Raw genomic sequence first — 26,467 nt, 5'->3', positions numbered from 1 at the left:
CCTACAATAACCAAACTGGTTTCTTCACCTATTCTATAATCAGCTAGGCTTTTAATTATACTAATTTTAAGGACTAAAGAATTACATTACTACCTTTATCGTCCAGCTATCAAACCCAATTAAAAACCTGAAATTGCTTATAATTATATAAGCAATATATATAATTATATGAGGTAAAAAGCTGTACCTAAAACTGTTAATATGTTGCTAAGAATAGTCTTTGTAAATTATTACTAAAAAAAATCCTTGGTTTGCTGCAGTCAATAGGCAATTTAAATTATTGTAGACATTGAGGCCTTGTTGAGCAATTACGGTCCGTGAAACAGAAATATGATCATTCTTTAGATAATTATTTATTGGCAGCTTGTTCCCCCCCCAAACCATCGGTAAATATAAAGCTTTCAGTCATTGGAGAATAATTTTGTGTAAGCATACCTTTTATATATGTGTGTGTGTGTGTGTGTGTGTATGTATATATATATACACACACACACGTATGTGTATATATATACACACATATATATACACACATTAAATTTCAATAAGCTATAGATCAGATCAATAAACTATGCATGCATTTTTCCCCATTATAATCTTAAAAGTATTGTACTTTTGACTTAAATATTTAAGTATGTACTTTTGACTTAAAGTTAAAAAGTTTGTGAAGAATATAGCTTAAATTCCATAGCCCAAATGTACATCCTTGTATGGTTTGATATTTGCTGCATGAAATTAGAAAGGGTTTTATGTCTTTGTTTTGCTGTGCTGCGGATCAAACTCAGGGATAAGAAATTTAAAAATTTTTTTAAAGACCAAAAATAAATTTACTCCCAATAAAGAATCAACACTGCTTCACATGTTTTATTTTGTTGTACATTCTTGTAGAACCGGGATCGTTTTTTCCAGTTTTGTAGAAAAATAGATGTTCCAGCCACCATTTACTTAACTGTCTAGTCTTTAAGACCAATCAGTATGTTCCCTGGAAAGATGAATAAGTCTCATGACTAACTCATTTTTTAAAAAATTCTTTAAAACAAATAACTTTGCACAGTATTTCAACAGCAGCAGCCAACATGGGGTTTTAGCAGCTTAACTTTGCCCCCTAAATAAAGCTTTGTATAAACCAGTGATTTTACTACAAAAAACACTGTCTTTGAAAGAAAGGAGTGAGTGGCAGTCAGACATCAATGCAAAACTTGGAATGATTAGGTCATAAACATGGCACTTAGAAAAAGTAGCTTATTAGAATATTCCACGTAAGCGGACATTTTTCTGTCCCTCCTTTATCACCTCAAAAATTAAAAAAAGAAAAAGAAAAAGAAAACACTTCCTTTAAAAATTCCCCTTAAATGTAAGTTTATAAAATTTCAGTAAAGAAATGCCTTGTACCCAAAACAAGTGCTTAAAAAAAAAAACTAATAACTCTTACAATTCAGATACATATTTTTTTATAACATCTAAGACTGCAAGAGTTCTTATATGTTCTTATATTCAGTAGCTCTCTGGTTTAAGGCGACCTCCATCTCCTTCGCTTACAAAACGCTTTCTGCCCCTGTAATGAAAAATAAAAATAAAAATATGAAAGAGACAAATTCTGACTATATTTAATGAAAAAAATGGAAACTTTGAAGGGTTTTATTGTTCATGAAAAGGTCAACATGTCTTGTTTTGAAAGACTTTTTTTCCCTGCTACACATCTTATCATAAAATAGCAAATGAACAGCAAAACCTGAGTAGTTTTGTTTAAAAGCTTATTTATAATTTTTTTAAATATATTTATTCATTTATTTTTATGTGGTGTTGAGGATCAAACCTAGTGCCTCCACGTGTGAGGCAATGGCTCTACCCACTGAGCTACAGTCCCAGCCCTTAAAAGCTTATTTATTGAAATAAGTTTTATTATCTAACTGGAGTTATATTTTTAAAGTTAAAATAGAAAACTAAGGCAAATATTTTATTTAGAATATTTACTTCTGTTACAAATATTTATTTCTGTTACATTATAAAAGCTAAACTAAGCCAAATAGGAAACACTAATAATGTAATTGAGAATTACACATACTAGAAATATGGAACTTATCACACTATCCATTGTAACTTAAATTTTTTAAAAAACTTTTTCTCAGCTATAGAAAACCCATAACCTGAATGTGGAAAAACCAATCAATCCAGTTAACTCTAGGTTATGCCCCGTTTTGGGATTCTTGGCATTTCAAACTCAAGAAGCCCTTCCCTATAATGTGACCACACTCCAGCTATAGGTAGTAGCAACATTCCAAGAGGAACAACTAGCCAGCAACCTAAAGCAGTAAAGGGAAAAGAGATCCCATGGAAAATTAGCCTTTACTCTCGGATCCCAACTAACACACATAAACATGCAAGACCATTACAAATGTGCACTTAGCCCAAATAAGCAAAAGGATAGAGGATAAAAGTCAAAGTTGTTGGGAATACCCTGAAAATTTAGGTATCTCCTACAATGACCCTCAAGAGTAAAGCCATAATAGAAATCAACATTTTCAAAGAAGCTGAAAAACTTTAAAAAATAGTGGTATTGACCCCTTTTCACACTTAATTGTGGCTAAGTGGAAACCAGCCACATTTTATTGAATATAAAGGCTTTACACTATATACTATGAGATTTAGGCAGGGAAATAAAGAAGTAAACAGCAAGAAATCTTGCCAAAGTTGAGTGATTTTACTGATGCCATTTGGCATGCTAGTACATTTACGAATGGTGCCATCATAAATGAAGGTCGACATTTCTAAACATTTCTGTCAAAGCCATTAAACTCAATCTTTTTGCTGGGCACAGTGGTGCACACCTATAATTCCAGTGGCTTGGGAGGCTGAGGCAAGAGGATCTTGAATTCAAAGCCAGCCTCAGTAAAGGCGAGACACTAAGCCACACAGCAAGACCCCATCTCTGAATAAAACACAAAATAGGGCTGGGGATGTGGCTCAGTGGTCTAGTGCCCCAGAGTTTAATTCCTAGTGCCCCCAAAATAAATAAATAAATAGATAGATGGATAAATAAATGAACTGAATCTTTCACCATTTTTTTCCTTCTCTCGTAATGGCTTCTAAATTTTCTAAAGCAAACGACCATAAGAGGAAATACTTTTTGAAATTCAGTTTTCACAATGCACTTAAAAGTTCAGAAATTTTTTCAGATTAAACAATTACAAAATATTATGTAAAATGCAAGCAAATTAGTCTATTACTAAATGTACCTATTACATCATAAGTGTCATTAACAAAAATCCCTAATTCAAGTTACATCTTATTAGAATTACCTCCAAAGAAAAATACGCTTACATACACACACGCACACACACATGCATGAATACCCACGAACATACTTTCTAACAATCAGCCTCAGTTCTTCATCCTATAATAAAGCAAAGGAAGCCACACAGTATGGAAAAAAGCCTAAATCTTTGGAGCCTGAAAATATCTGAAATTATATTTGTCCTCTACCATATACTAGTCATGTGACCTTAGAAAAGGTACAGTATACTCCATAAGCCTCAATATTCAAAGGTACAGTATACTTCCATAAGCCTCAATTTTCTCTCTTGTAGGTGATGATACCTACTCTGAAATAACATTTAACTACTTAAGAGTCTGGTACAACACAGAACTGCTCCACAAAATTATTCTGCTTCAAACACTGGTGCTTCATGAAGTAGTCCTATACACACATACAAGGGGACAAAACAAGCTTTACCCTTGTTTCTCTAAAAACTCAAAACATGGTTCTTGCTCTTCAATCACTTCAGGGAAGATACTATTATTTTTCTGAAAGAGCTGTAATGACAGAAAACTCAGCTTAACCTTCCTAAGCACCTCATACAGGATTTTATATTGAGATAGTAGTATTTAAATAAAAGTACCTTGAAGGACAAAGATCTCTTAGTTGTTTGGAAATAATTCCTGCCTGAAAACATTCTTCTACAAATCTCTCAAGCACAGAGTATGAATGTGGGACATCCAGGTTAATGTCCGGAATTTCATTATAAATTCTTTCATAACCCTGAAACAATGAAATTATGTACAGAATTGTTAGTCCATATAAAACACATGTCATAAGACAGTAGAATGAATAGGACATTACTTTTTTCTATATACATATATGATTACACAACCAATGTAATTCTGCATTATGTTCAATCAGAAGAATGGAAAGTTATATTCCATGTGTATCATATATCAAAATACATTCTACTGTCATGTATAAGTAATTTTTAAGAACAAATAAAAAATACATGTCATGAAACAATCCATCACTATGTCATCAATCTATATTTAAGGCCAAATGTTTATGCTGTAAAACAAGTCAGATTTGAATTTTGAAAAGTAAAGTACAGGGGCTGGGGATGTGGCTCAAGCGGTAGCGCGCTCGCCTGGCATGCGTGCGGCCCGGGTTCGATCCTCAGCACCACATACCAACAAAGATGTTGTGTCCACCGAGAACTAAAAAATAAATATTAAAAATTTTAAAAAAAAGTAAAGTACATTTCTTACAGAATGTTTTCTTTAAAACTTTTCTCAAAAGAGCTGCAAATAAACAGATAAAATCCTTGTCTATTTATCTATATTTACTACCTTTTCAAAAACCCCAAGGCAGATAAAAAACATCAACCAAATTTCAATAACACAATTTTAAATAGGAAAAAAGTATAATTTGTTAAAAGTTCATGTTTTTTTGGGCTGGGAATGTGGCTCAAGCAGTAGCGCGCTCGCCTGGCATGTATGCAGCCCGAGTTCGATCCTCAGCACCACATACAAACAAAGATGTTGTGTCCGCCAAAAAATAAAAAATAAAATTAAAATTCTCTCTCTCTCTCTCTCTCTCTCTCTCTCTCTCTCTCTCTAAAAAAAAGTTCATGTTTTTCTCTAGATATGAAATAGAAATTGTCATATTTTAGAAACTGAACCCATGAGGGAGAAAACAGTCACATTTTTTCAAAACGGGCAAAAAAACACTGAAATGTTTCTTTCAAAATAATGTTCCAAGTGTTTCAGACCTCAAACACTACCATTTAAAAAAATTCTATAGGCATAACAACACTAAATGTGCCTAAAAGAAACTTTCATTGATGATTCATAGTCTTTATTGAGTATATATAAGGTATATGCCTAAAAATTTTTCAAAATATTATACTTACTCTTTTCATTTGGTCTACAGTGATGGTAGAAGACTTCCAAAGAGATTTTAATAAATCCAAAATCATCTTGAATGCACTTTCTCCAGTTGACTCTAAAACCATAACAATAGCCTAAAAATTGAATGAATAACTTTTTATTCATTAATTCATATATGAAAGCTCCCTTTAATATATGATCCTGATTTTATAATAATCTTAAAAATTTAAGAACCACTTTAATATTTTTATAAGATATGTTATTTAAAAAGTGTTTAGTCACTACAGTGCAAAAATAAATGTTTAAAAATTCTCTTTAACAAGGCAAAGTAATCTTACTTCATATACAAGCTCATGGTGAAAATGAGGTACTTCCAGTTCCTTAAGGCAATGTTCAGCTTCAGATATGTCTCCAGAGAGTAAATACTCTTTCAGCAGCATATCAATCTATTGGATTTAAAAGTTGAATGTGTTAGAATTTCTGACTTTTAAAAAGTTGTGTTACCTAAATTTATTTAAACCTTATCCCAATGTTATGAGACAAAAGAGCAAGTCATAAACAGCTCTCTAAAAAAATACAGACTTGGCATGGTACTCTCATAAAGGAACTTTTTTCATAATTAAAAGATTTCCAACTTTTAAATGATTAATAAATATGAAGCAAATACAGTGTTTCAGTGTGTCTGAATAATCACTGAAATCTACAAGTAGGTCACTGAAATCTACAAGTAGATTGTGACCACAATGCCTCAGGGTTAAAAATAAAGGATTTTTAAATACCACTAGAGGGCACTAACTGAAAGTCTCTCTGAATTTTTGAACTGACAAAATAATTCATTTCTATCAGGATGATCTTAATAATGCAATGGGAGCCAAAAATAAGATAATAATGAGGCATTATTCCATAGAGCAAAGATATCCATGTAGTTCCTCTTCTCTACAAGTGAGGATTTGAAACCCATTATCTAAAAATATTCATCAATAGTTCAGGTTCCAATTGTAGCTTAAGTTCCCCCCCCCCCACCTCCAATACTAGTAATTGAACTTAGGGCCTAGCATGTGGTAGGCAACATTCTACCACTAAGCTACATCCCCATCTCTCTTATTTTGACACAGGGTCTTATGAAAGTGCCTAGGTTGGTCTCGAACTTGCTTCAGTCTCCAAAGTAGCCGGGATTACAGGTGTACCAGAACATGCCTGGCTAAGAAACTCTGGGCTCTTCCACTCAAGCTTGTTCAATAAAATCTATGGCTCTAAAAAATGGTGGGAAAAGTTATTCTTCACAAGGGCTTCAACTAGAAATGTTCCCTTCCTCATAAATTCCCTATAAAATCACTTGCATCTAGTGGACAACACAATGAATGTTGGCTGATTGAATAAAATAATTTAAAGTATCCTCTACTTTCAACTTTTACAATGTATTTTCATAAAAAGTAAATTAAAATTTTATCATTAGAATACATACTGACTGGGAGTAAGGACACATGCCTATAATCCCAGCAATGAGAGACTGAGACAGAAAGATCGAAAGTTGGAGGCCAGCCTCAGCAATTTAGTGAAACCCTCAGCAACTCAGTGAAACCCTGTCTCAAAATTAAAAATAAAACACTGGAGATGTAGCTTAATAGTAAAGCATCCCTGGGTTCAATACCAATACCAAAAAATTAAATAGAATACATCCTGATAAATAATTCCTACTATCATGCTTTAAGAAAGTAAATATTTAAAGCAGAGCACTTGAATAAAGCACTTTTGCTTTATAATTACCTATTAACATTTGTTATTTAAATTATGTTACTTGGTTTTGACTTCCCCCCACCCGCGATACTATGGATTGAACCCAAGGATACCACTGAGCCACATCCCCAATGCTTTTTATTTTTTAGTTTGAGACAGGATCTTGCTAAGTTGTTTAGAGCCTTGTTAAATTGCTAAGGCTGGCCTTGAGCTTTCAATCCTCCAGCTTCAGCCTCCCAAGTTGCTGGGATGTGCATGTGCCATGCACTCATTAGTTTTTAATATTTTCTGCAACATAAAAGGTAAAATGTTCCCCCTCAGATTCCACGAATTTTTAAGAATGATAAATGACAAAAAAGTCTTTGTCCAAACTTTCCTTTCATGTAAATAAATATCTAAATAATGTCAAACTGAAACTCACTATTGATAGAGGTTATCTCATGCTTATTGAGAAATAATTCATATAACACCTCAGTTTGTCAGTTTCTCAAAATACTTTGAGAAAACCACCATCTTAATGATATTATGTCTTCTAATCCATAAACATGGGATATCTTTCCATTTAGGTCTTTCAGATTCTTTTAAGCTGTGTTTGGCAGTTTCCAGCGTACACGACTTGTATTTATTCTGTTAAATTTCTTAGTATTTTATTTTTTATGCTACTATAAATGTAACTGTTTTATTTTAGATCATCATTGCTACTATATTAACATAGAATTGAACTTTTTCACTTTTTTTCTTAAAGAGGGAGAGAGAGAGAATTTTTTAATATTTATTTTTCAGGTTTTTTTTTTTTTTTTTGGTGGACACAACATCTTTATTTTATTTTATGTGGTGCTGAGGATCGAACCCAGCGCCCGGCGCATGCCAGGCAAGCACTTTACCACTTGAGCCACATCCCCAGCCCTCACTTTTTTTTTAGTTGTAGATGGACACAACATCTGTATTTTATTTTTATGTGGTGCTGATGCTCGAACCCAGTACCTCAGGCTAGGCGAGCACTCCATCACTGAGTCACAACCCCAGTCCTAGAATTGAATTGTTTATATTGATGTTATATCCTGCAACCTTGCTGAATTGCTGACGGTTTTTGTTTGGGGAACTTATTTTGTGGATTTATTTAGATTTCCTAACTACAAATTAGAGCTAGAATTACTTCCTTTCTAATCAGAATGTCCTTTTATTTCTTTTTCTTTCCTAATTGCCCTGGCATCTTGGCCATTTTTATACCTCAAATTATTCTAATAATTAATTTTTTTGAAACACTGTGACATTAGAAACTTTCACTCAATTATTATTTTAACAAATATGCAAAAATAGTCAAAGCTCTACCTTCCATTTGTGCTCCTTAACACTTAAACTAGAAATATAATATTAAATCAATTGTATATAAAAAAGATTAAAAATAAAAATTATTCCCACATGAAAAGATTGTTAAAAATCACAAGCACATAAATTTTAAGTCATTAATTATATGACTTATGTAAGAAAATTACTTTTTTTGTTGTTATAAAACACCAAAAATAATTTCATAGGGAATAAATCTGGCATTTCAATGTAATAATTCAATTACTTTTTCTTTTAAGGACTGCATATAAGGTAGTGAACTTCCTCACAAAAATATAACACTGATTTGCTCTAGTGCTCATAATTCACACTTATGATCAGACACTATTCAGTTTCAAATTAACCATGTAAAAACATACTTACTGAATAACTACAAAATAATCTCATTATAACATATTTTAAATTTTAAAAATTTAAAATATGTTAAAAAAAAGATTTCAGGCATTCCTTAAAAGTTCAGACAGCCTTCTTGTAATTATTCATGAAAAGTTTTAACAGTATCATTTTTAAGTCACAGAAATGAAAAAAATTAACAACTATATAATTATAATTTAGCACATTACTTACAGTAAGAGGGTATAAGGTTAATTTAAAAGGATCAATTTTCCATTTGCAGCTAAGACTAAGTTGAATTTCTGCCCACAAAAATACCCATTAGCAGGCAGTTTTTTCCTTTCACAGAAACACATATAAATTAAGTTAAAAACAAAACCCAATAGGTACCTCTTTAACAAGGTGATTGACAGGCTGCTGCCCGCCTCCAGAGCCCCACACACTGTCTTTACGTTTTCTACCTTTAGACATACTCAGGAGAACAGTAGCCTTATCCAGAGCAGCTCTATAAAAACAAAATATTTAATTTTGACAGTTGGACATGCATGAGGTTTACAAATTATAGATAAAGATCACAAAATCCTATTGCTCTAAAAACTCTGATATAATACAAGAAATAAAAAACTCAAAATTTGTTTTTAAAATTATTTTCAAAATAGAAATGGAAGTAAAAATTTGATTTTCCCGTTCTATCACTTCCATTTCTCAAGAAAAATCAAAAGATATTACCCAACAGTTGATCTACAGAGAAAAGGAAGATTTATATATATCTTTTACTTAGATCCATGCCTTTCTATCCAGAAGTACCATTCCACTGTGATCCAAAGTAGCCCTAGAAAATTAAGTTAATATCTAGAACTGGGAAAAACCAAGATGGGTAGCTAAGTCCATTTCTCTATTTCTAAATTTCTAAGAAGTTAAGAAAAATCATATAGCAAAACTCCCAAATATCACATCTAGCTTATGATTGAAAAAGAACAAGAGTGAAAAATATAATTTTCTAATATTTCTACATTATATTTCTACAGTAAATAAATAAAAAACAAAATTCTAATAGGCCCCTCTGTTAATGTTGTCCATCTTATTAGAATATGAAATAACTGCAGAATGTTAGAACCTTAAAGAACATTCCACATCCAATAATTTCATTTTACAAACAGGACACAGACATACAGAGAAGAGTGACATGACATGAAGGTAGCTAATATATCAGTTAAAACTCAGAATTTCCACATTTTGTTACCACCCTCTTCCTGTTGTATCATGACAAAAATCTTTTCATTGTTTTAAAAGTAGAGAATGTACACAAGTGACAAACAGATGTCCAGAATGGCTGATAAATTCAAGTAGGAAAATTAATTTACTTACCTAGCCTGTACACAATCTACAGTTCCTTTGTAACTATCAATATAGGTATTACATAAAATTCCATCTCCAACAGCTCTAGCAATAAACTGGCCCACCAACTGTAAGAAGAAAGAGATCTATATTAAAAAAAAAAAAAAGCTCTATATAGGACACAATTTCTAAATACGTAAATGATGAAGACTGGTTTAACTACACAGTCAATGCCTAAAAGACATGCTGGACTATACAAAAACAGCTATTTGGCACCCATTAGTCATGCTTGGCATATGCTCCCATATCTTGATCTTCAAGTTCAATATTATCAGAGTAGGGACCGCATCTGCTTTGCCCACTACTGAATTCCAGTACCTTGCATACTGCCTGATACTTTATTAAATGTTAAATGAATGACTTAAAAGTCAAGAGAAACCTTTCCTAAAAAATAAGTCAAGTTTTCTTTAAAAAGCTGATTAAAGAAATTTAGGGAGAAAAGTTGTATAAAACTATTTGAAATTTGTTCATAGTATTTATTATTAAATTTGTATACAATTTCAGTGTCTAATAATGAAGGTGTAACTAAATAATACAGACATAAAATGGGACACTATGTGGCCATAGGAGAAAATATTAACCATATTTTACAGTCTGAGAAAAATCCAGTTTACAAAATAGCATACATGGTACAATTCCATTTTCTAATTAAACAAAAATACAAAGATAAGTAGAAGCCATATACTGATATAAAACAAATAAAATACAAGGAAAACACCATCAAAATTTCACAGTAGTTATTTTTGTGGACTTTACTCATTTTGGCTCTTATTTTTCAAAAATTCTATAATTAATACAAATTCGTGTAATTATTTTCTTAAAGTATGTACTGGCGTGGAGAGAAAAAGAGATCCACTTTTGAATCACAGCTCAATACCTTCCACAGACTTCTGTCATAGGAAGCACTACAGCATTTAGAAACTGACCTTTCTATACCCTATTTCTAAATTAATATTTAAAACTTTGATTAAAAACTTTAATAGCAGCAATTTCACATTTTCAAAGTTACAAAGAACTTTTTATAATACACATAAGCAAATTCAATTATAACGTACTTTTTAAAAATCCTCGCTACTTCTTACATATACTATAAATAGACAAAACCCTGTTTGTGTGTATCCCGTATATATATGCTACACACACACACACACATTCTAAAACATACACAAGCACAGGAGAAAAGATAAAGTTGGATTCACAGTTTCATTCATATAGAAAAAATAAAAGGTAGGACACCATAATGTTAGAGGTCTACTTTTGTATGGGAGGCAATGTGGCCTATTCACATTCCACCTACTAAAATTTACTAGGAACATATATTATTTCTACAATTGTAAGAATAGAGGGGAAAGGAAATGAATAAAAAGAATGATACAAACCTGTGGTGCTCTAGGAGTATCCAATGCTAATTCAGGTAGATCTTTCAATAATTTATCAAATGATTTTTCCACATCATTTGTGCTCATTACTGTCCCACAAAGGTCAGAAAGAAGTTTAGATGTCATTTCTCTATGACTAGCTTTCCCTTCCAATGCTAAGGACACTGCCAACACTGGTACTCCACTTTTCATTTCACCAAGATTTAAATCTTTTAGCATTTCCTATTCAAAAGAATTTTTAAAAAGAATATAAACTACAGTGAAAATAGTTCATTAAACTACATATTACTAATGTGATGTTAGTAACTAACCCTCTCCTTTACAATGTATTAGTATTATTTCTAGGATACTATGTGATGGGCACTTGTGGAGAACTGCATTTTACATTATCATAAGCTGTTTACTTTTCTTCAAATCTTTCTCTAGAAACAAAAATTTATACTTTTAAGTTAAGCTTCAATGAGATCCTAAACCATTATTGTTAGATAGGACTAATGTTTTAAATACTAGGATAAAGTGAAATTTTCCTATTAAAAATATAATACAGCAACTAATACTTAATGACCACTTATAATACAGCATTATAACAGCCACTTTGTATTACCACATTTAATACTCAAATTAGGCCTTTGAGTATTAAATTATCCTACTCAGCATACCAAAAAGTAATTAAAATTTTTAAATTTTTCACAGAAAAAGGAATGGCTGAGGGTGCCCAAGAGTGGTCAAACTTGAAGTGGAATACAGGTACTATGACCCCAGAGGTTAAATTCTAACTCAACTACTTATGAATGCCTTCCTCTTTACTCAGAGTTTTCTTAGAATTGTTAAATCATGGTTTACTACCAGAAGAATGCCAGAATTATTCACAACCATCTAACTAGTGTCCTAGTTAGTAATCTCTTCCTACATCCTATCTTATTCCATAACTTATTGCTTTTGAACAACTTATTGCTTTTGAACATGATAGTCCACTTTACTGAAAAACTTTCTTCAAACACTTATCTAGCAAACATCTAATCATGCTTCAGATGGCTTAGAATCACTTCTTCCATTGCTCTCCATTTTATGCTTCCACAACACTCTGTTCAGAGCACTACTCAGTTAATCATAGTATTCACAGATTTTTAAGTACCTGCCTTCACAGGACCTTAACACTCTTCTTCTATAATAGAGTGTTTCACCTTATATTTTAATAATCTATATGTATATATCATTTCCTTCACTTCCTGGGATTCAAAAGGGTAGGAATAACCTATCATAAATTCCTCCACATGGTATACACTAAAAAAAATATTTGTTTTATATTGAAATCCTACAAATCCAAAGAATCCAAACCTCATGGTAACAAATCAAGAAAGTCCAGTCTCAATTTTAAGAAATCTAAATTATAAAAAGTCTTCTCAAGAGTTGCAATTGTATCTTAATCCAGTAATCCTGATGAAACCAATTTTACTTAACTTCTAGATTGCTCAAAATTACTTAACTTTATTCTCTTTGTTTCTGCTGTGTACATTCCTTTGCAAATCTTTACATCAGTGGTTCTTTGTTTTTTGGACAGAGCACAAAGATAAATTTTAACCAAATCCAGAACACTGAAATAAATGCCAAAACAATGAAACTAAGTCAGGCATTCTTAACTGAGGTCCCTGATGAGATATCAAAGGATCCATAAATGCCCTGAAATTGATAAAGTGTATTTTGTAAATTATAAAAATAGGTGTTATAAATGTACATATACTTAAAAAATAGTGTATAGTGCCATTTTCGGGGAGGGAAATGGCATGAAAATCTTGTCAAATCCCAAATACACAAGAACAAGAACTGATTTATTAATGTAACAAGATTTTATTCCATTCTCAGTTACAAATTTATTTGTGCAAAAGGAAATGCTTAAGCACATTCAGTGATCCAAGATTGCTCTAGTTAAGTTTTGCTTATAATAAGTGTTTTCTCTGCTATACTGAATAAATTATACTTGCAACTTTAAACCTACCGCAACTTCATTAGTATCTCCATGCTCAAAGTATTCCTGTATAATTGGTGTTAATGTCTTCTCAAATGCCCTTTCATCCAAAGGCAAAACTACAGTTTCATAAACACAGTTCTCCTATGAACGAAAAAGAGAAAAAAAGTTATAAATTAAAGAACAAAATATTCAGATAAACTGAAATTTTAACTTTATGCTTTCACTGGTTAGTAATCCCCATTTAGGGCAAGATAAAGACATGCTACCTGCTTTGATCATATTACATAAAAATAGCATACACACGTCATCCTTTCTTATACACTCAGATTTCAATAAGCCAATATGCAGATTAGAACCACTCACCATAGCAAATATATGATTTGCTCCCAACCCCTATATCTTGTATTAATTTTTTATATTACTCTCAAAACCAGTTTTTCAATAAGCAAAACTCTTGAAGATGGCTTCCTATCATACATTGTATTTTCATTAAAACTTTACTTTTAAAGATAAAGTAGTACCTCATAAATATGTCCTAATATTTGTCAAGTTTTTACAAATAAGGAACCAAATCCTTCATGATTAATATTATAAAAGTCTAAAGTATAGAAGTTTAAAAGAGATTAATATTGTACTGACTGAACAATCTCTAAGGAAAAGCACTGTTCAATTGAAATTTCAAAAGAGCTATGATTAATGCCCATTACCAAACCATTTTTCTTGCCCCTATTATAAAAAAATCTCTGAAATATTTATTTGCAATTTGTGACTGGCTTTAGTCTAACAAAATACACTTGAAAGACTAATAGTAGATTTTACAGTATGTAAATCCCACTGGTTTTAAATATATATTTCATATTATTTTAGAAATATTTTCATTTTCAACTATTAGTTAAGTATATATATATATACAAATACACAATAAAAACAATCTAACATATATTGAATTTTTCCTGTTTAAAATCCTCACCATCATTTCCTATCTTATACAAAGACAATATTTTTAAAAATTGTATCATAATATCTTATTTGCTTCAAAATAATCCAGAACATGGTAAAAGGAGAAGGCAACAGATGGGGAAGAGTAAATGAAAATAAAGAATGAAACAAGACTGCCTGCAAGTTAATTATTGATGCTGGTGAAACTGAGATGAATACAAGTAGATTCATCACACTATTTGCTCTACTTGTGGAATTTTTCCATTAAAAAGATAAATACATTAAAATTTTTCTATAAAACCATTTAAAATTTCTATTCTCAGCATTATCCCTAGGGGAAAAAAATCATATGTCCCCAAAACAAAATTTATCATATCATTACCATCCTCAATAGTAATATTAAAAAGAAGCCTAATTATAATTTTTATATTCAAAAAAAGTTAGAATTTTCTCAATTATCATACTATAGAAATTATAGTAACTCAACAGAATTTATTGAAAATGGAGAATTTAATAATCCTAATTTGAAAATCTTTACCTTTTTAAAAAAATATTTATTTAGTTGTAGATGAATGCACAGTATCTTTATTTATTTTTATGTGGTACTGAGGATTGAACCCAGTGCCTCACACACATGAGGCAAGCACTTTACCACTGAGCTATAGCCTCAGCCCCTACCTTCTTTTGAGTCAAAGAAACCAAGTAAGAATTATCTATATGTTACTATGAGATAACTGGGTTTCCTAAACTAAAATTAACCTAGCAATTTGAGAAGTACCAAATATATGACTTAGATACATATGCAGTATATATAAGTATAAAATATAAATATATACAATATCATTTGACAAATCTGAGTAAACTTCAAACAAGAAGTCAAAAATTTATAATAATTTTAAATATCTTTAAAAAGTAAATCATTGATACCTGGTCATCATCATAGTTAGGATCTTTCACATCCACCTCCTCCACATCATATACCTGTCCAGGTGTACCCCAGACACCTTTGCCTCCTGCACCACCTGACAAAGTTTAGAATTGAAAAAGGAAAAAGTTAATAGTTCAAAAATTTTAGCTGAAATCTGAAATAACTCTAAATGTACAAATGTTAAGTAATAGCTTAAAAACTATTCTAATTTCATGCTAGTTTATTTTTCAAGTTGAAAATTATATTTGAAAGCTTTTATTTAGATCACTTTTTTCAATAATATTGGATTGTGTATATTTTATAAACTATTTCTTAAAACAGCAAATTGAATACGTTATATAGGTAAAAACTTAAAAAGCAGATGTTTTAAAATAAAAGCAAAATTGAAAAAAATGATCTGAAAAATAGCCATACCAAGGACCTTTGTATATAGCTATTTAGGGTAATTGAGCTCTAAATTTTGGCATTTCTTAAAGTCCAAAAAAGAACAATATGTTGGACCAATTAAACATGGCCCAGAAAACCCAACAAGGGAAAAATTATTTATTTAATAGAGAAATACCAATGCCCACTTACTAATGTTTAAAATCAAATACTCCAGATATAAAAGTATGTATTATACTTTGCAATTAGCAAAATGTTACAAATAATTAATTGCTATTTAGGCATAAACAGGCCTAATAACTATTTCTTTCTTCTATATACCAACCAGTATGAATTTAACAATTCCACCTTTCTAAGATGTTTTTTCCACATTAACTTACTAGAATGTTTTTATAAGGCCCAATATACTATATATTTAAGAACCCTTATAACATCATCAATATTTCTTTTTTGGAAATTTATTTTGTACCTCGAGTATAATCCTTACCATCAAAGTAAACCAGAATCTGATAAACTGGGTTTCATTTTGATCCAAACAATAATTGGAGAAGTATTCAAAAGCAAAAGCAATTGCTAACAAAACACTATAATTTCCGTTTATCTGAATGTTTTGTCCTTTATAACTCTTTTTTTCTTCTTTCCCCTCAAGGAACACTGTTTTTTTCCATAGTCATATTTTTGCCTTGGCATTAATTCTAGTTTCACTAATGGAAGATGCTGAAATACAATTTCCCCATATTTCATTCTTTTTTTCTCATTCTAAGCACTTTAATTTTTCTTGATACTGGGGATTGAACCCAGGGGCGCTTAACCATTAAGCCACATACTCAGCCCTTTTTTGAGACAGGGTCTCACCAAGTTGCTTAGGGCCTCACTAAATTTCTAAGACTGGCCTCAAACCAGTGATCATCCTGCCCAGGATTACAGGCATGAACCACCACACCTGGCCCAAGCACTTTATTAATCACCAGAAAAGAATCAAAATTATAATTAGGCTATAAATTAAAGCTGTGGTAATCATTCAGAAGCTAAAAGACCCCTCACTCAACACATTTTAAGTGCTAGTCACTATTCCAGATACTGGAGATACAGTATCACACAGAACCATATCTATGAAAACATTAAAATTTTGTACAGATGTTACTAAATTTCTATTTATTATTCTTAATAATGGACATAAAAATTCATTAGAAAAGAGGTATGGTAAATCTGACTACTACTTTCAAAAGCAGTAAATGCACAATTCATAACTGAAAAACATCAGTATATACCATATTTTGCTGGAAGTAACAGTTAAGTTCAGCTTGAGAAAACTAAATGTACTCAAACAAGAAAAAAAAAGAATCAACAAAAGAAAAAATGAGATGGTCCTCAAATTGTTCTATGCAAAGATATATACAAACCATAAAACTTACTGTTTAAATTTCTCTCATTCCTAGAACAAGGAAATCATAGGACAAGAACCACACAATTTTTTCCCATTTGTTTCTTTGCACGTGGTATATACCAACCTTTCTTTGGTAGTCCTCTTCCTTTCCCAGATCTAGATCGTCTATCCAGCAACCTTCCCTTTGGACTGGTTGGCACAGTTACTCCACCCCTAAGGGCTTCACTTCCATTATCACTGACTGAATCACCTCTGCCAGAGTCCCGGGATGAGTTTTTACGTAGCCTTCTCTTTGCTTTGGCATTAATTCTAGCTTCATTAATGGAGGATGCTGAAATCCAATTTCCATTTATTTCATTCTTTATTTCCTCAGTACCAGCATTTTCTTCATCACCAGAAAAGAGTGAGTCACTTAAATTATCAGGATCTTTAAAGGAAAAAAATAAAGAAAACTAAGTATTGTTTTAAATATCCACTGTTCTACCAGGTATGGTCCTGAGTTTGATAAGGGTGAACCTCATGAAATTACCATTTCTGTATGTTAATAGTCACAAATTGGCAATTTCCTATGACTCAATCTAATAAATGACAACCAAATAAGATTACTTTTCCCATTATTAAGGAAAATAAACTAAGGCATTGATTTTAACAAGGTGTCCTTAAAATGTTATCTCATAGGTTTAATCATAAAATCTATATCAATATCAATACCATAACATCAGACATTTATGAGCAAGGAGAGTTAAGCAATTGAAATAACAAGATGAAGAATCTTGAGAGAAAGGAGATAAATTAATATTTACAGAAAGTCTATTATTTGTCAGGCATTTCACTGTATACTTTGTTGTTTACCCACAAGACTTGGCAGTTAATTATTATACCATTTATACAAATGAGTAAACTAAAGCTCAGAGTGTTTAAATGACTTGCCAAACATGCCATATGAAGTACAGTTACCCTGTTAGGGTTAGGAAATATCAGTAACTCAAAGAGAATGAAAGACATTTGGCCAATACGTGATCATATGTGATTTATGAGCTGAACTGTTGATGTTCCACTGCCTTCAAGATAAGGTTTGTTTTCACATCCATCATCTCAAAGTCTAATTTATCTCCCCAAATTTGACTCATATTATTATACTTTGCATAATCTGGAAATCTTCCAGCTTAAAAGGACAGTATACCCTAAAAGAGAGCAACAAATCTGGACAGTATACCCTAAAAGAGAGCAACAGATTTGGAGTTCTATATGATCCCCTTTTTAATTTCACCCTTGCTCTTTCAGTTATCAAAATTCTTTAGGATATACCTCAATCCGACTCCTTCCATATAACAACTCTAGTCACAGCTACACTAATAGTCACACACTGTTCATTTAACACATCATGGAAATTAGTTTGTTATTTCTTTTGAAACAATCTTGCTTTTCCAACTAGGTCATGACCATGATTAACCTGTGTTTCTATTTATTACCAACACTTTGCAAATCATCCTTCATTCTGGTACCTCAAAAGCCCATAGAAATCATGTGGAGACATTTGGCTTTGCTCTGAAAACTTTTTAAATCAGAAAAGCTATTGAATTAGTTATCACTGGGCTGGTTTTGTTCATCAATGGTTAACTCAAGTCAGAGCTGAATCACTCAAAAAAAATTTTTTTTTGTATTGAAGTACTAGGGACTCAACCAAGAACCACATGCATGCTAGGAAAACACTCTGCCACTGAGCTACATCCCCAGCCCTTTTTATTTTGAGACAGAGTCCCATTATGTTACCCAGGCTGGCCCTAAACTTACAATCCTCCTACCCAGACTTTCCATAGTAGCTGGAATTACAGGTGTGCATCACCATGCCCAGTTCTTAAATGTTTTTAAATATGCCTACTTATAACTACAGTGCATCACATCTATGTACATGGGATTTAATGTTTTAAGATATGTTGAAACTAAAAATTCTAATCAAATTCTGAAAAGGTTCACACTTAAAACTCCTGACAAAAAGTTTAAAAATTAATAACAAACATTGTTGTAATCAAGAAACAAAAACATGCAGGTTACGGTGGCTCATGCCTATAATCCCTGCAGCTCAGGAGGCTGAGACAGGAAGATCATGAGTTCAAAGCCAGCCTCAGCAATGGTGAGGCACTAAGCAATTCAGTGAAACCCTTTCTCTGGATAAAATACAAAATAGGGATAGGCATGTAGCTCAGTGATTGAGTGCCCCTGAGTCCAATCCCCAGTACCCCTAAACCCCCCGCCCCGCAAAAACAAAAATAAAACATTAAGTGGACTCAAATTATCCCATTAGTCTCAAAAGTAATCTTCCTGCTTTCCATCTTCCAACGAGCCTCCAAATGGAAGAGACTGATTGTCCAAAACATCCCCACACTGAAAACCCTTTGAAAGGTCTTCCTATTATCATAAAATAAAATGTAAAATCTTTACATTGTAATTTAAAGTCATTTGTGATCTTTCCCCTGCTTACCTTACACTATCACTGCTGACTACTCCCACGTTCAAATCATTAAACCTTAGATTTGATATCATAGGTAGGAGTGCAGATTATCAATTTCAGGGAGGAATACAAAATATATCAGATAGGGCTAGGGTTGTGGCTCAGTAGTAGAGCACTCGCCTAGCACATGTGAGGCCCTGGGTTCAATCCTCAGCACCAATCAATCAATCAATCAATCAATAAAATAGAGGTACTGTGTCCAACTACAACTAAAAAAATTTTTTTAAGTTTTTAAAAATCAAAATATAGCAGACAAAAACATAAAATGTAAAGGGGGTGACCAGCTAAGAAAATGTTGCAGTAATTCAGTCACAAGCTAATTGGAAAAGGTTAATAGTAGTAACTGGAGTTAATAATACTGTCACACTTTGAAAAAAACAGTTTTCAAGTGGAATAGATTCAGGATTTAGGAAGAGTAAAATAATGCTTTACAAGTTTTTGTCGTGGGAAGCTAGTGTTACAAGATATGAATGAGATATCATCATAACTAAACTAGCAAGAATAATTTATCATCTTAATAGTAGCACTACTATCATTTCTTCTTTTTTCATTACAGTTACTATCATTAAGCTACGAGATACCAGGTTCTACCTGGTACACACTAGACTTCAGGTAGCCAGTCATTTTACATATATGGTCTTAAAGCCTCAAAAAGCTCTATATACAAGTTATTGAAGTTTAACCCCGCTTTTCAGAAGGTAATATTTTATTGAAAAGTTACCCTATCTGGAAAGGATTGTGACCAGGAATCAAACTCACATTTTTAATTTCATAAGATTATAACTACAGAAAACATAAAACAAGAATACAGCAGTGCTGATAGCTAAAAAGACAGGATGAACAAAGGAGTGAATGTAGAGAAGATCAACAGAAGATTAAAGGAAAGGAGATAGACCAGACATAGACAAATTAGATGGAGTTTTCAAGTAAGAATGGGTGGTTAAGAAAAACAGTATCACTTGAAATATATTGCTTTCATTATGCTAACATTAAACTATAAACAGTCCAGAAGATAAAGGACTTAGAAGTATAATAAAAGGTGTTAAACTGTCTCTTGAAATATTAAAATATTTAATTGAAACATATCTATTTCCCATGAGTTTCTTTTCTCCAACTATTTTAGCACCTTCTTAAATACGTTTATGTGTCTGCAGCAGTATTTTCTCTAGGAATAGTTTAATTTGACCTTATTATTTTTTAGTTTTAGGTGGACACAATATCTTTATTTTATTTTTATGTGGTGCTGAGGATTGAACCCAGTGCCCCATATATGCTAAGCAAGTACTCTACCACTGGGCCACAACTCCAGCCCCTGACCTTATTATTTTTAACCCATGTTTATATCGATTGCTTTTTTTAATATCTTGCTATTCAATTCAGACTCACCTAAATTTTGGGCAAATCAAATCACTATTAATCTGACTTAAGAAAATCAAAATTAAAAGGATAAAAAAACTGAGTACAGAGAATGTGATAACTTCAAAATTGTTTTCTACCATGTACTAATTCCCTCTCTGTGAATTCTCTGACATTTCAGCAGTAACCACTTCAACTTATATGTCCAAAGTATCAGAATATCACATTTCCAATTCTGGTGTACAATGAGTGGAAAAATTATAATAACAAATTTAGGAGTACTTTACATATCTAATAAGTGTTGTATGCTTGACATACATATCTCACTAATCCTAAAAATAAACCTATAGAAGTATATAACCCAATTATATATATAAGGAAACTGAAGGTCATGTAAATAACCTACTTCCTCAAAGTAACAAAACTGGTAAATGTAGAAGTTGGAATTAATACACTAGTTTGACTGGGACTATATGCTATAGCAAGAATTTACTGCAAAGTCTGTCTCATGCCTACCCAAATACTAAAGAATAAATCCCTTAGTATTGGGGAGAGGAGTTATAATGATGTCTTATTGTAGTAAGAAAACAAAAATTATAAATCTCAGAGATGTGCTTTCTCATAGAAATGGCATGTAAGCCACATCATTTTAAATTTTCTAGTAGCCACATTAAAAAGTAAATGAGATGTGGCTGGGGCTGTGGCTCAGTGGTAGAGCGCTTGCCTAGCATGTGTGAAGCATTGAGTTCAATTCTCAGCACCACATATAAATAAATAAATAAAGGTCCATCAACAACTAAAAAAAAAATTTTTAAAGTAAATGAAATGGGTAAAATTAATTTTACTATGTTTTATTCAATCTCATATAACCATAATATAATTTGAACATGTAATCAATATAAAAATTGAGATTTTCCTTCATCTCAATTCAGAATAGCCACAAATAGCTAGTGGTTATTGTACTGGACAGTGCAGAAAAGAAGCCTAGGTATGAAACACTTTTTTTTTCTGGTACTGAGGATTAAACCCAGGAGTGCTTAACCACTAAGCCACAAAATTATTTTTAATTTTGAGACAAGGTCTCATTAAGTTGCTGAGGCTGGTCTTGAATTTGTGATCTTCCTGCCTCAGCCTTCAGAGCTGCTGGTATACAGGTATGTACCACCATGCCCAGTATTCACTTACCTATTATATCTAGCAGCACAGAAATAATCACTAATTATTGGAGTGAATTTTCAACTATAATTTTCTAGCCTACTTTAAATCAAGATCAAAAAAAACTAAAGTTGTACACAACAGTGAATAAAAGTCATTGGAGAAATGAAGCTGTAGTATTTAACCATGAAATATATTTTAGAGTACAGAAAAATACAAAGCTTTCAATGTTAATAAAACTATTAAGTAAATAATTATCTAAAATATACTAATATGATTATTAACATATTGCACAATCCTAATTAACTCTTTGGGAAGAAAATTCTGAAAGCTACACAATAAACACATTTTACTCAGCATTTAGTCATCTAGTCCACAAAACCATGTTTATTTTTATGGTATCAATGTGCTATTGAAGTACCATGGGAAAATACCACAAGTAATTTCAATTTCAAACAAATAGTTAGGATATCAAAGATGCTAACTAAGTCTATGTTGAAGATCACTAACAACCCCATGTGAAAATATTAATAAACAAAAACTTGATTTTAAAAATAATATAACCTGTTTTCTTACAGCATGAAAAAGCTGGTGTTTAAAGACAGTTTTACTATCGAATGGTCTAATGCTTGTCACAAAACACTACTCACCTGTGGGATTTACATTCAGTATCTGCTCATTTTCTACATCCATTGTTCCTTAATTTCACTTGCACTGATTAAACAAATTACCAAATGGAAGTCTTCCTTTAGAATCTATTTTAAAAAAATCAACATTTTATAAACTAATATAATTAGGCAAATTCAATTTATTTAAGCACACAGTAAAAAAAAGATAATTCTATTTTTAAGATTTCACTTTCAAAGACAGCAAGCGTAACTTAATTAACATCTGGTTCCAGTTTTCTTGACAAGTTTAATAAAAATACCACAAGATTTCAGCATATGCCAATACACCCTTTAAACATGGAATTAAAGATTTATTTTCTGTATGTGTATTTTTCAAGTTAAAGACATACACACACCCCAAATCTTTTAATACCAAGCCCAAAAATCTGATATGTGTGTGTGTATATGTGTGTGTGTGTATATGTGTGTGTGTATACACACGCACATATACACACACACGCACACACACACATTCAAGCCAATTTCTCTACCAATTTCTTATAAGTATTATTTATAATACTCGCTATTAGAAAGAAAGAATATAAAAATTCATTTCTTGGAAATATATTTTAAAATATATTGCCAGAAGTCATAACTGAATTAATATTTCAGAATCTCTCTGGAAATATTTTTTTTTAAAGTGGTTTAAAGTACACAAGTGTTATATCTGTGTAAATCATAGATGCTGGATATAAGTTCTTCCAGTGATTTACAGTAATTTCACTAGCAGTATGCTCATCTTTTGATATAAAATGCTGAAAATGACTAATTATGGAAAAAAATTTCATATAATATGAGTTGCTGTTAGACATCACTTTAGGATAAAATGATAGATGATGCCTCCAGGGATGAAACTGACTTTTAAATTCCTCAATATAAACTAGGACTTGCTAATGTTAAGTTCATAGCTCTTTTCTAAAAAAAAAAAAAAAAAAAAAAGAAAAGAAAAAAAAATGGGGAGTGGGTATTAACTTGTTAAACCAATACAAATACAGAGTATGCTAAAGTTATAAACTTCTTATTATGGTAATCCTTAAGCTAAGATGCTATCATATTGCTTCAGAAATTAAGAAACTGGCAAGATCATTCTCTTAAGTCTGCTCAGAATAAACTGACATGATTCTACATAATCACTTTTCATTATAATTCCAACCAACTCTGGATTTAGGAAAAATGAATCTTAAAATATGAATATGTATAGAGATTCATACAGATATATGAACAAAAATAATTTGCAAACCAAAAACATTTAGTACCTTCCATGGCTGAAAATGCCACACACTGTTTAATTTCAGTATGTTATAGGAAAGGGATAATGTGTTACATTTGTCATATGACCTGTTTTTTTTTTAAACTAAAGTAACACTTAAAGGTCTTTTTCATTCTTGATGTAAATAAAATCTTTGAGAGTTTTTCCTACAGAACCTTAGAAAGAAAGTGATTATACCAAAACTTATAAAGCCTTTATAGTTCAAAATGATTTTCCATGTATGATTTCATGCACCTCACAGGACAACCTTAAGGTAGGTATTCCACTCTGCACACAATTAAACAGATTCAGAGAAGGTAGGTGATTTGCCAAGGAGAGACAGCTGCTCAGTGGAATAACCAAGACTAGAAATCCAGACCTTATAAATCCAGTACAAGATTTTATAATATTCTACAGGAAGATTCTTTTTGAAGGTTAACAAAGAGAAGCTTATTAAAAGCATAGACTTCTATTGTTAAATCAAAATTTTAAATACTGCTTTCTGAATAATACAAAATTATTTTAAACTATTATACAGAAGGTATTGAGTTGGGCAAAGAAAATTATCAGGTAAGGACTATCATCTATAACTAAATTTGTTTTATTTAAGTAATCACAAAAAAGTCGTCTCTAAACAATGATAATCTTATCAAGAAATCAAGAGTTCAGTCACATATTTAGTTGCAGGAAAGTGGTTTAAATGATAAAGATTAAAACACTTTATAATAAAAAATAAATGATAAAAATGTTCCACGTTTTTACTCTTCAAAGTAGATTTTTTTCTATTTAACATTCTTAAAAGATTCTTACCCACAACTTCAGAATGTGTAAAAAAAAAATTAAACCCTAGTTCATTCATACTAATGTATAAAAATTAATTTTCAATGAGAAAATAAGACTACACATACAAGTTGGAAAAAATTAAGGCTGAAATTGAATAGTTTTTTCTCCAATGTAATTCCTGAAATTTATCTGATAAATTACTCTGCCATTTTTGGAAGTCAAGTTTAGAGCACATGTCAACTAGAAAATTACTTGTTTTCATTCCCAGGCTCCAGTCATACTTATCAGCACTTAAAATCAGATAGAAGGATTTATAAGGTCTGGATTCTACCACTATAATGCAAAAGACAGCATTATAGAAATTAACCAACTAGCACTTATTTTTGCATTCCTATTTTCCCCTTCACATTTACTACTAGAGACAAACCAATCAAATTATATTAAAAGACGCCTACTGGGATACTAAGGAATAAAATTAACCTATAAAGAAGGAACATTAAGGGCATACGTAACAATAATTAAATTTCGAACATATCTGCTGTGGCCTCCTTTTTAAAACGTGTATGGTGGCTTCTCAAATAGTATCCCATTAACAAAAAACTGCAAAACTAAAAATCACCAGTAAAAATTTCACGTTAAAAACAGGTGGCAAGCTCTCGACCCGCCGCACACCTAGCTGCATTTTTAATCATCCGTAGAGCCTACGGTTGCTGGCTACGTAGCCAGTTCGCACCAGGGCCAGGGGGAGATGGGCGACACTGACGTCCGCAGACAGTTCTAAGCTCTCACAAAAACTCCGTGTACGTTAGGGCACCACATCCACACACTCAGCAGACAAAAGCGGCCTCCCCTGCCCTCTGGTTTTTTCTGGGAGACTATATTTAACTTAAGGAGACCCTTTGCCGGAGGAGGGGACAGCGCAGTCGGAGCAGGGCTGGGTGGCGGGCACGTGTTCGCCTCCCCACGCCCCAGCGGCCCACCTCCTGGCCCACCGCTGGCGCGCCCGGACCCCCAAGGCCCCCAGCTCCGCTGGTCCCCGTAGGTGCCGGGCCTGGGCCGGGAACGCCGCACTGTGGGCTTCTCTGAGGGAAGACAGAGGGCGGGGAGGGCGAAGACCTTCCTCACAGGATTTCGGTCTCGCGGGAAACACTTCCAATCTCTTCTCCAATATTAAAACTCTGAGGGGGCTCCCTGACGAGGCGGCCCGCCCGCGAGCGCCCCACTAGGTGAGGAGGGGGCTTGGGGGAGGGGGCGGGCCCGCGCCGCCGCGTCCGGGCTGGGCCCTCGAGGAGTGAAGACCGCCGGCCCCCCGCAGGCCAAGGCGTTGGTGGGGGGGCGGGGGCCGCCCCTCCAGCAAATTTCGAGGAGGCGGCTGACCCCCGCCCGCCCTCCAGGACCCGGCCACGGCCTCCACGCCCCCTCCCCCTCCCAACGTGCGGCGGTCTCCGAGGAGGGACCCGGATTAGGGGAAGAGAGCACAGTCTTCCCGAGCGTGCGAACCGTGCCCACCGGTACTGACCCCTCGGGCCACCGCCGCCGCTTGCCCAGGTCCCCGGTCCGCCGGCCCCGACCCCGCTCCTCAGCCTCTGCCGCCGCCTCGGAGCGTCTCTGGCCCCTCTCGCTCTGTTTGTTTTTGTTTTGTTCTACCCAGTAACACGGGGGCGACAGAGCGGCGTTTATTGGCCTAGACTAAGAGGTCCGCTAGCCAATCGCAGCGGCGGAGCTGGAGCCCAGGAGGAAAAGGGAGGGAAGTGAAACGTGGAAAGTTGGGGGGGGGCGCGCAGGAGGGCGCCTG

At 33.1% G+C, this 26,467-nt stretch overlaps 1 protein-coding gene and 1 long non-coding RNA gene across 5 annotated transcripts in view; one reads left to right on the top strand and one right to left on the bottom strand.

The window, feature by feature from the left end:
• Positions 1-834: 834 nt before the first annotated feature.
• Positions 835-26,319, bottom strand: PDCD4 (programmed cell death 4). Of its 4 annotated transcripts, XM_081267754.1 has the most exons (13): positions 26,192-26,319; positions 22,623-22,727; positions 17,074-17,376; positions 15,178-15,272; positions 13,339-13,452; positions 11,343-11,564; positions 9,934-10,031; positions 8,956-9,070; positions 5,487-5,594; positions 5,172-5,282; positions 3,897-4,036; positions 3,363-3,391; positions 835-1,552 (listed from the first exon to the last, which is right to left on the bottom strand). In XM_081267754.1, the coding sequence occupies exons 2-12, from the start codon at positions 22,663-22,665 to the stop codon at positions 3,379-3,381; spliced, it is 1,362 nt and encodes a 453-aa protein (XP_081123880.1). In that variant the 5' UTR covers positions 22,666-22,727; positions 26,192-26,319; the 3' UTR covers positions 835-1,552; positions 3,363-3,378. The 4 variants fall into 4 exon arrangements, with proteins under 4 accessions (XP_081123880.1, XP_081123878.1, XP_081123881.1 ...); XM_081267752.1 differs by lacking the exon at positions 3,363-3,391; XM_081267753.1 differs by lacking the exons at positions 835-1,552; positions 3,363-3,391 and adding an exon at positions 3,447-3,810.
• LOC308634147 overlaps positions 11,576-26,467 on the top strand; it is a 59,685-nt gene continuing 44,793 nt past the window's right edge. The window contains exon 1 of the long non-coding RNA XR_014018962.1: positions 11,576-12,089. This is a non-coding gene — a long non-coding RNA (uncharacterized lncRNA). The remainder of the gene's footprint in view (positions 12,090-26,467) is intronic.

Source organism: Spermophilus citellus (assembly GCF_964194105.1).
Source record: "Spermophilus citellus genome assembly, chromosome: 15".
Lineage (NCBI taxonomy): Eukaryota > Metazoa > Chordata > Mammalia > Rodentia > Sciuridae > Spermophilus > Spermophilus citellus.
The sequence above is the reverse complement of the archived record's forward strand: the minus strand, read 5'-3'. Positions and strand labels throughout refer to the sequence as shown.

Bases quoted from the DNA above. Each gene is read 5' to 3' on its own strand.
- PDCD4 (XM_081267752.1), bottom strand. From the start codon at position 22,665: ATGGATGTAGAAAATGAGCAGATACTGAATGTAAATCCCACAG. The intron at 9,071-9,933 runs GTAAGTAAATTA...TTGTTTTTATAG, and splicing joins GTAGATTGTGTACAGGCTAG to AGCTGCTCTGGATAAGGCTA. The intron at 1,553-3,896 runs GTACTTTTATTT...TTTTCATTACAG, and splicing joins AGAGATCTTTGTCCTTCAAG to GGGCAGAAAGCGTTTTGTAA.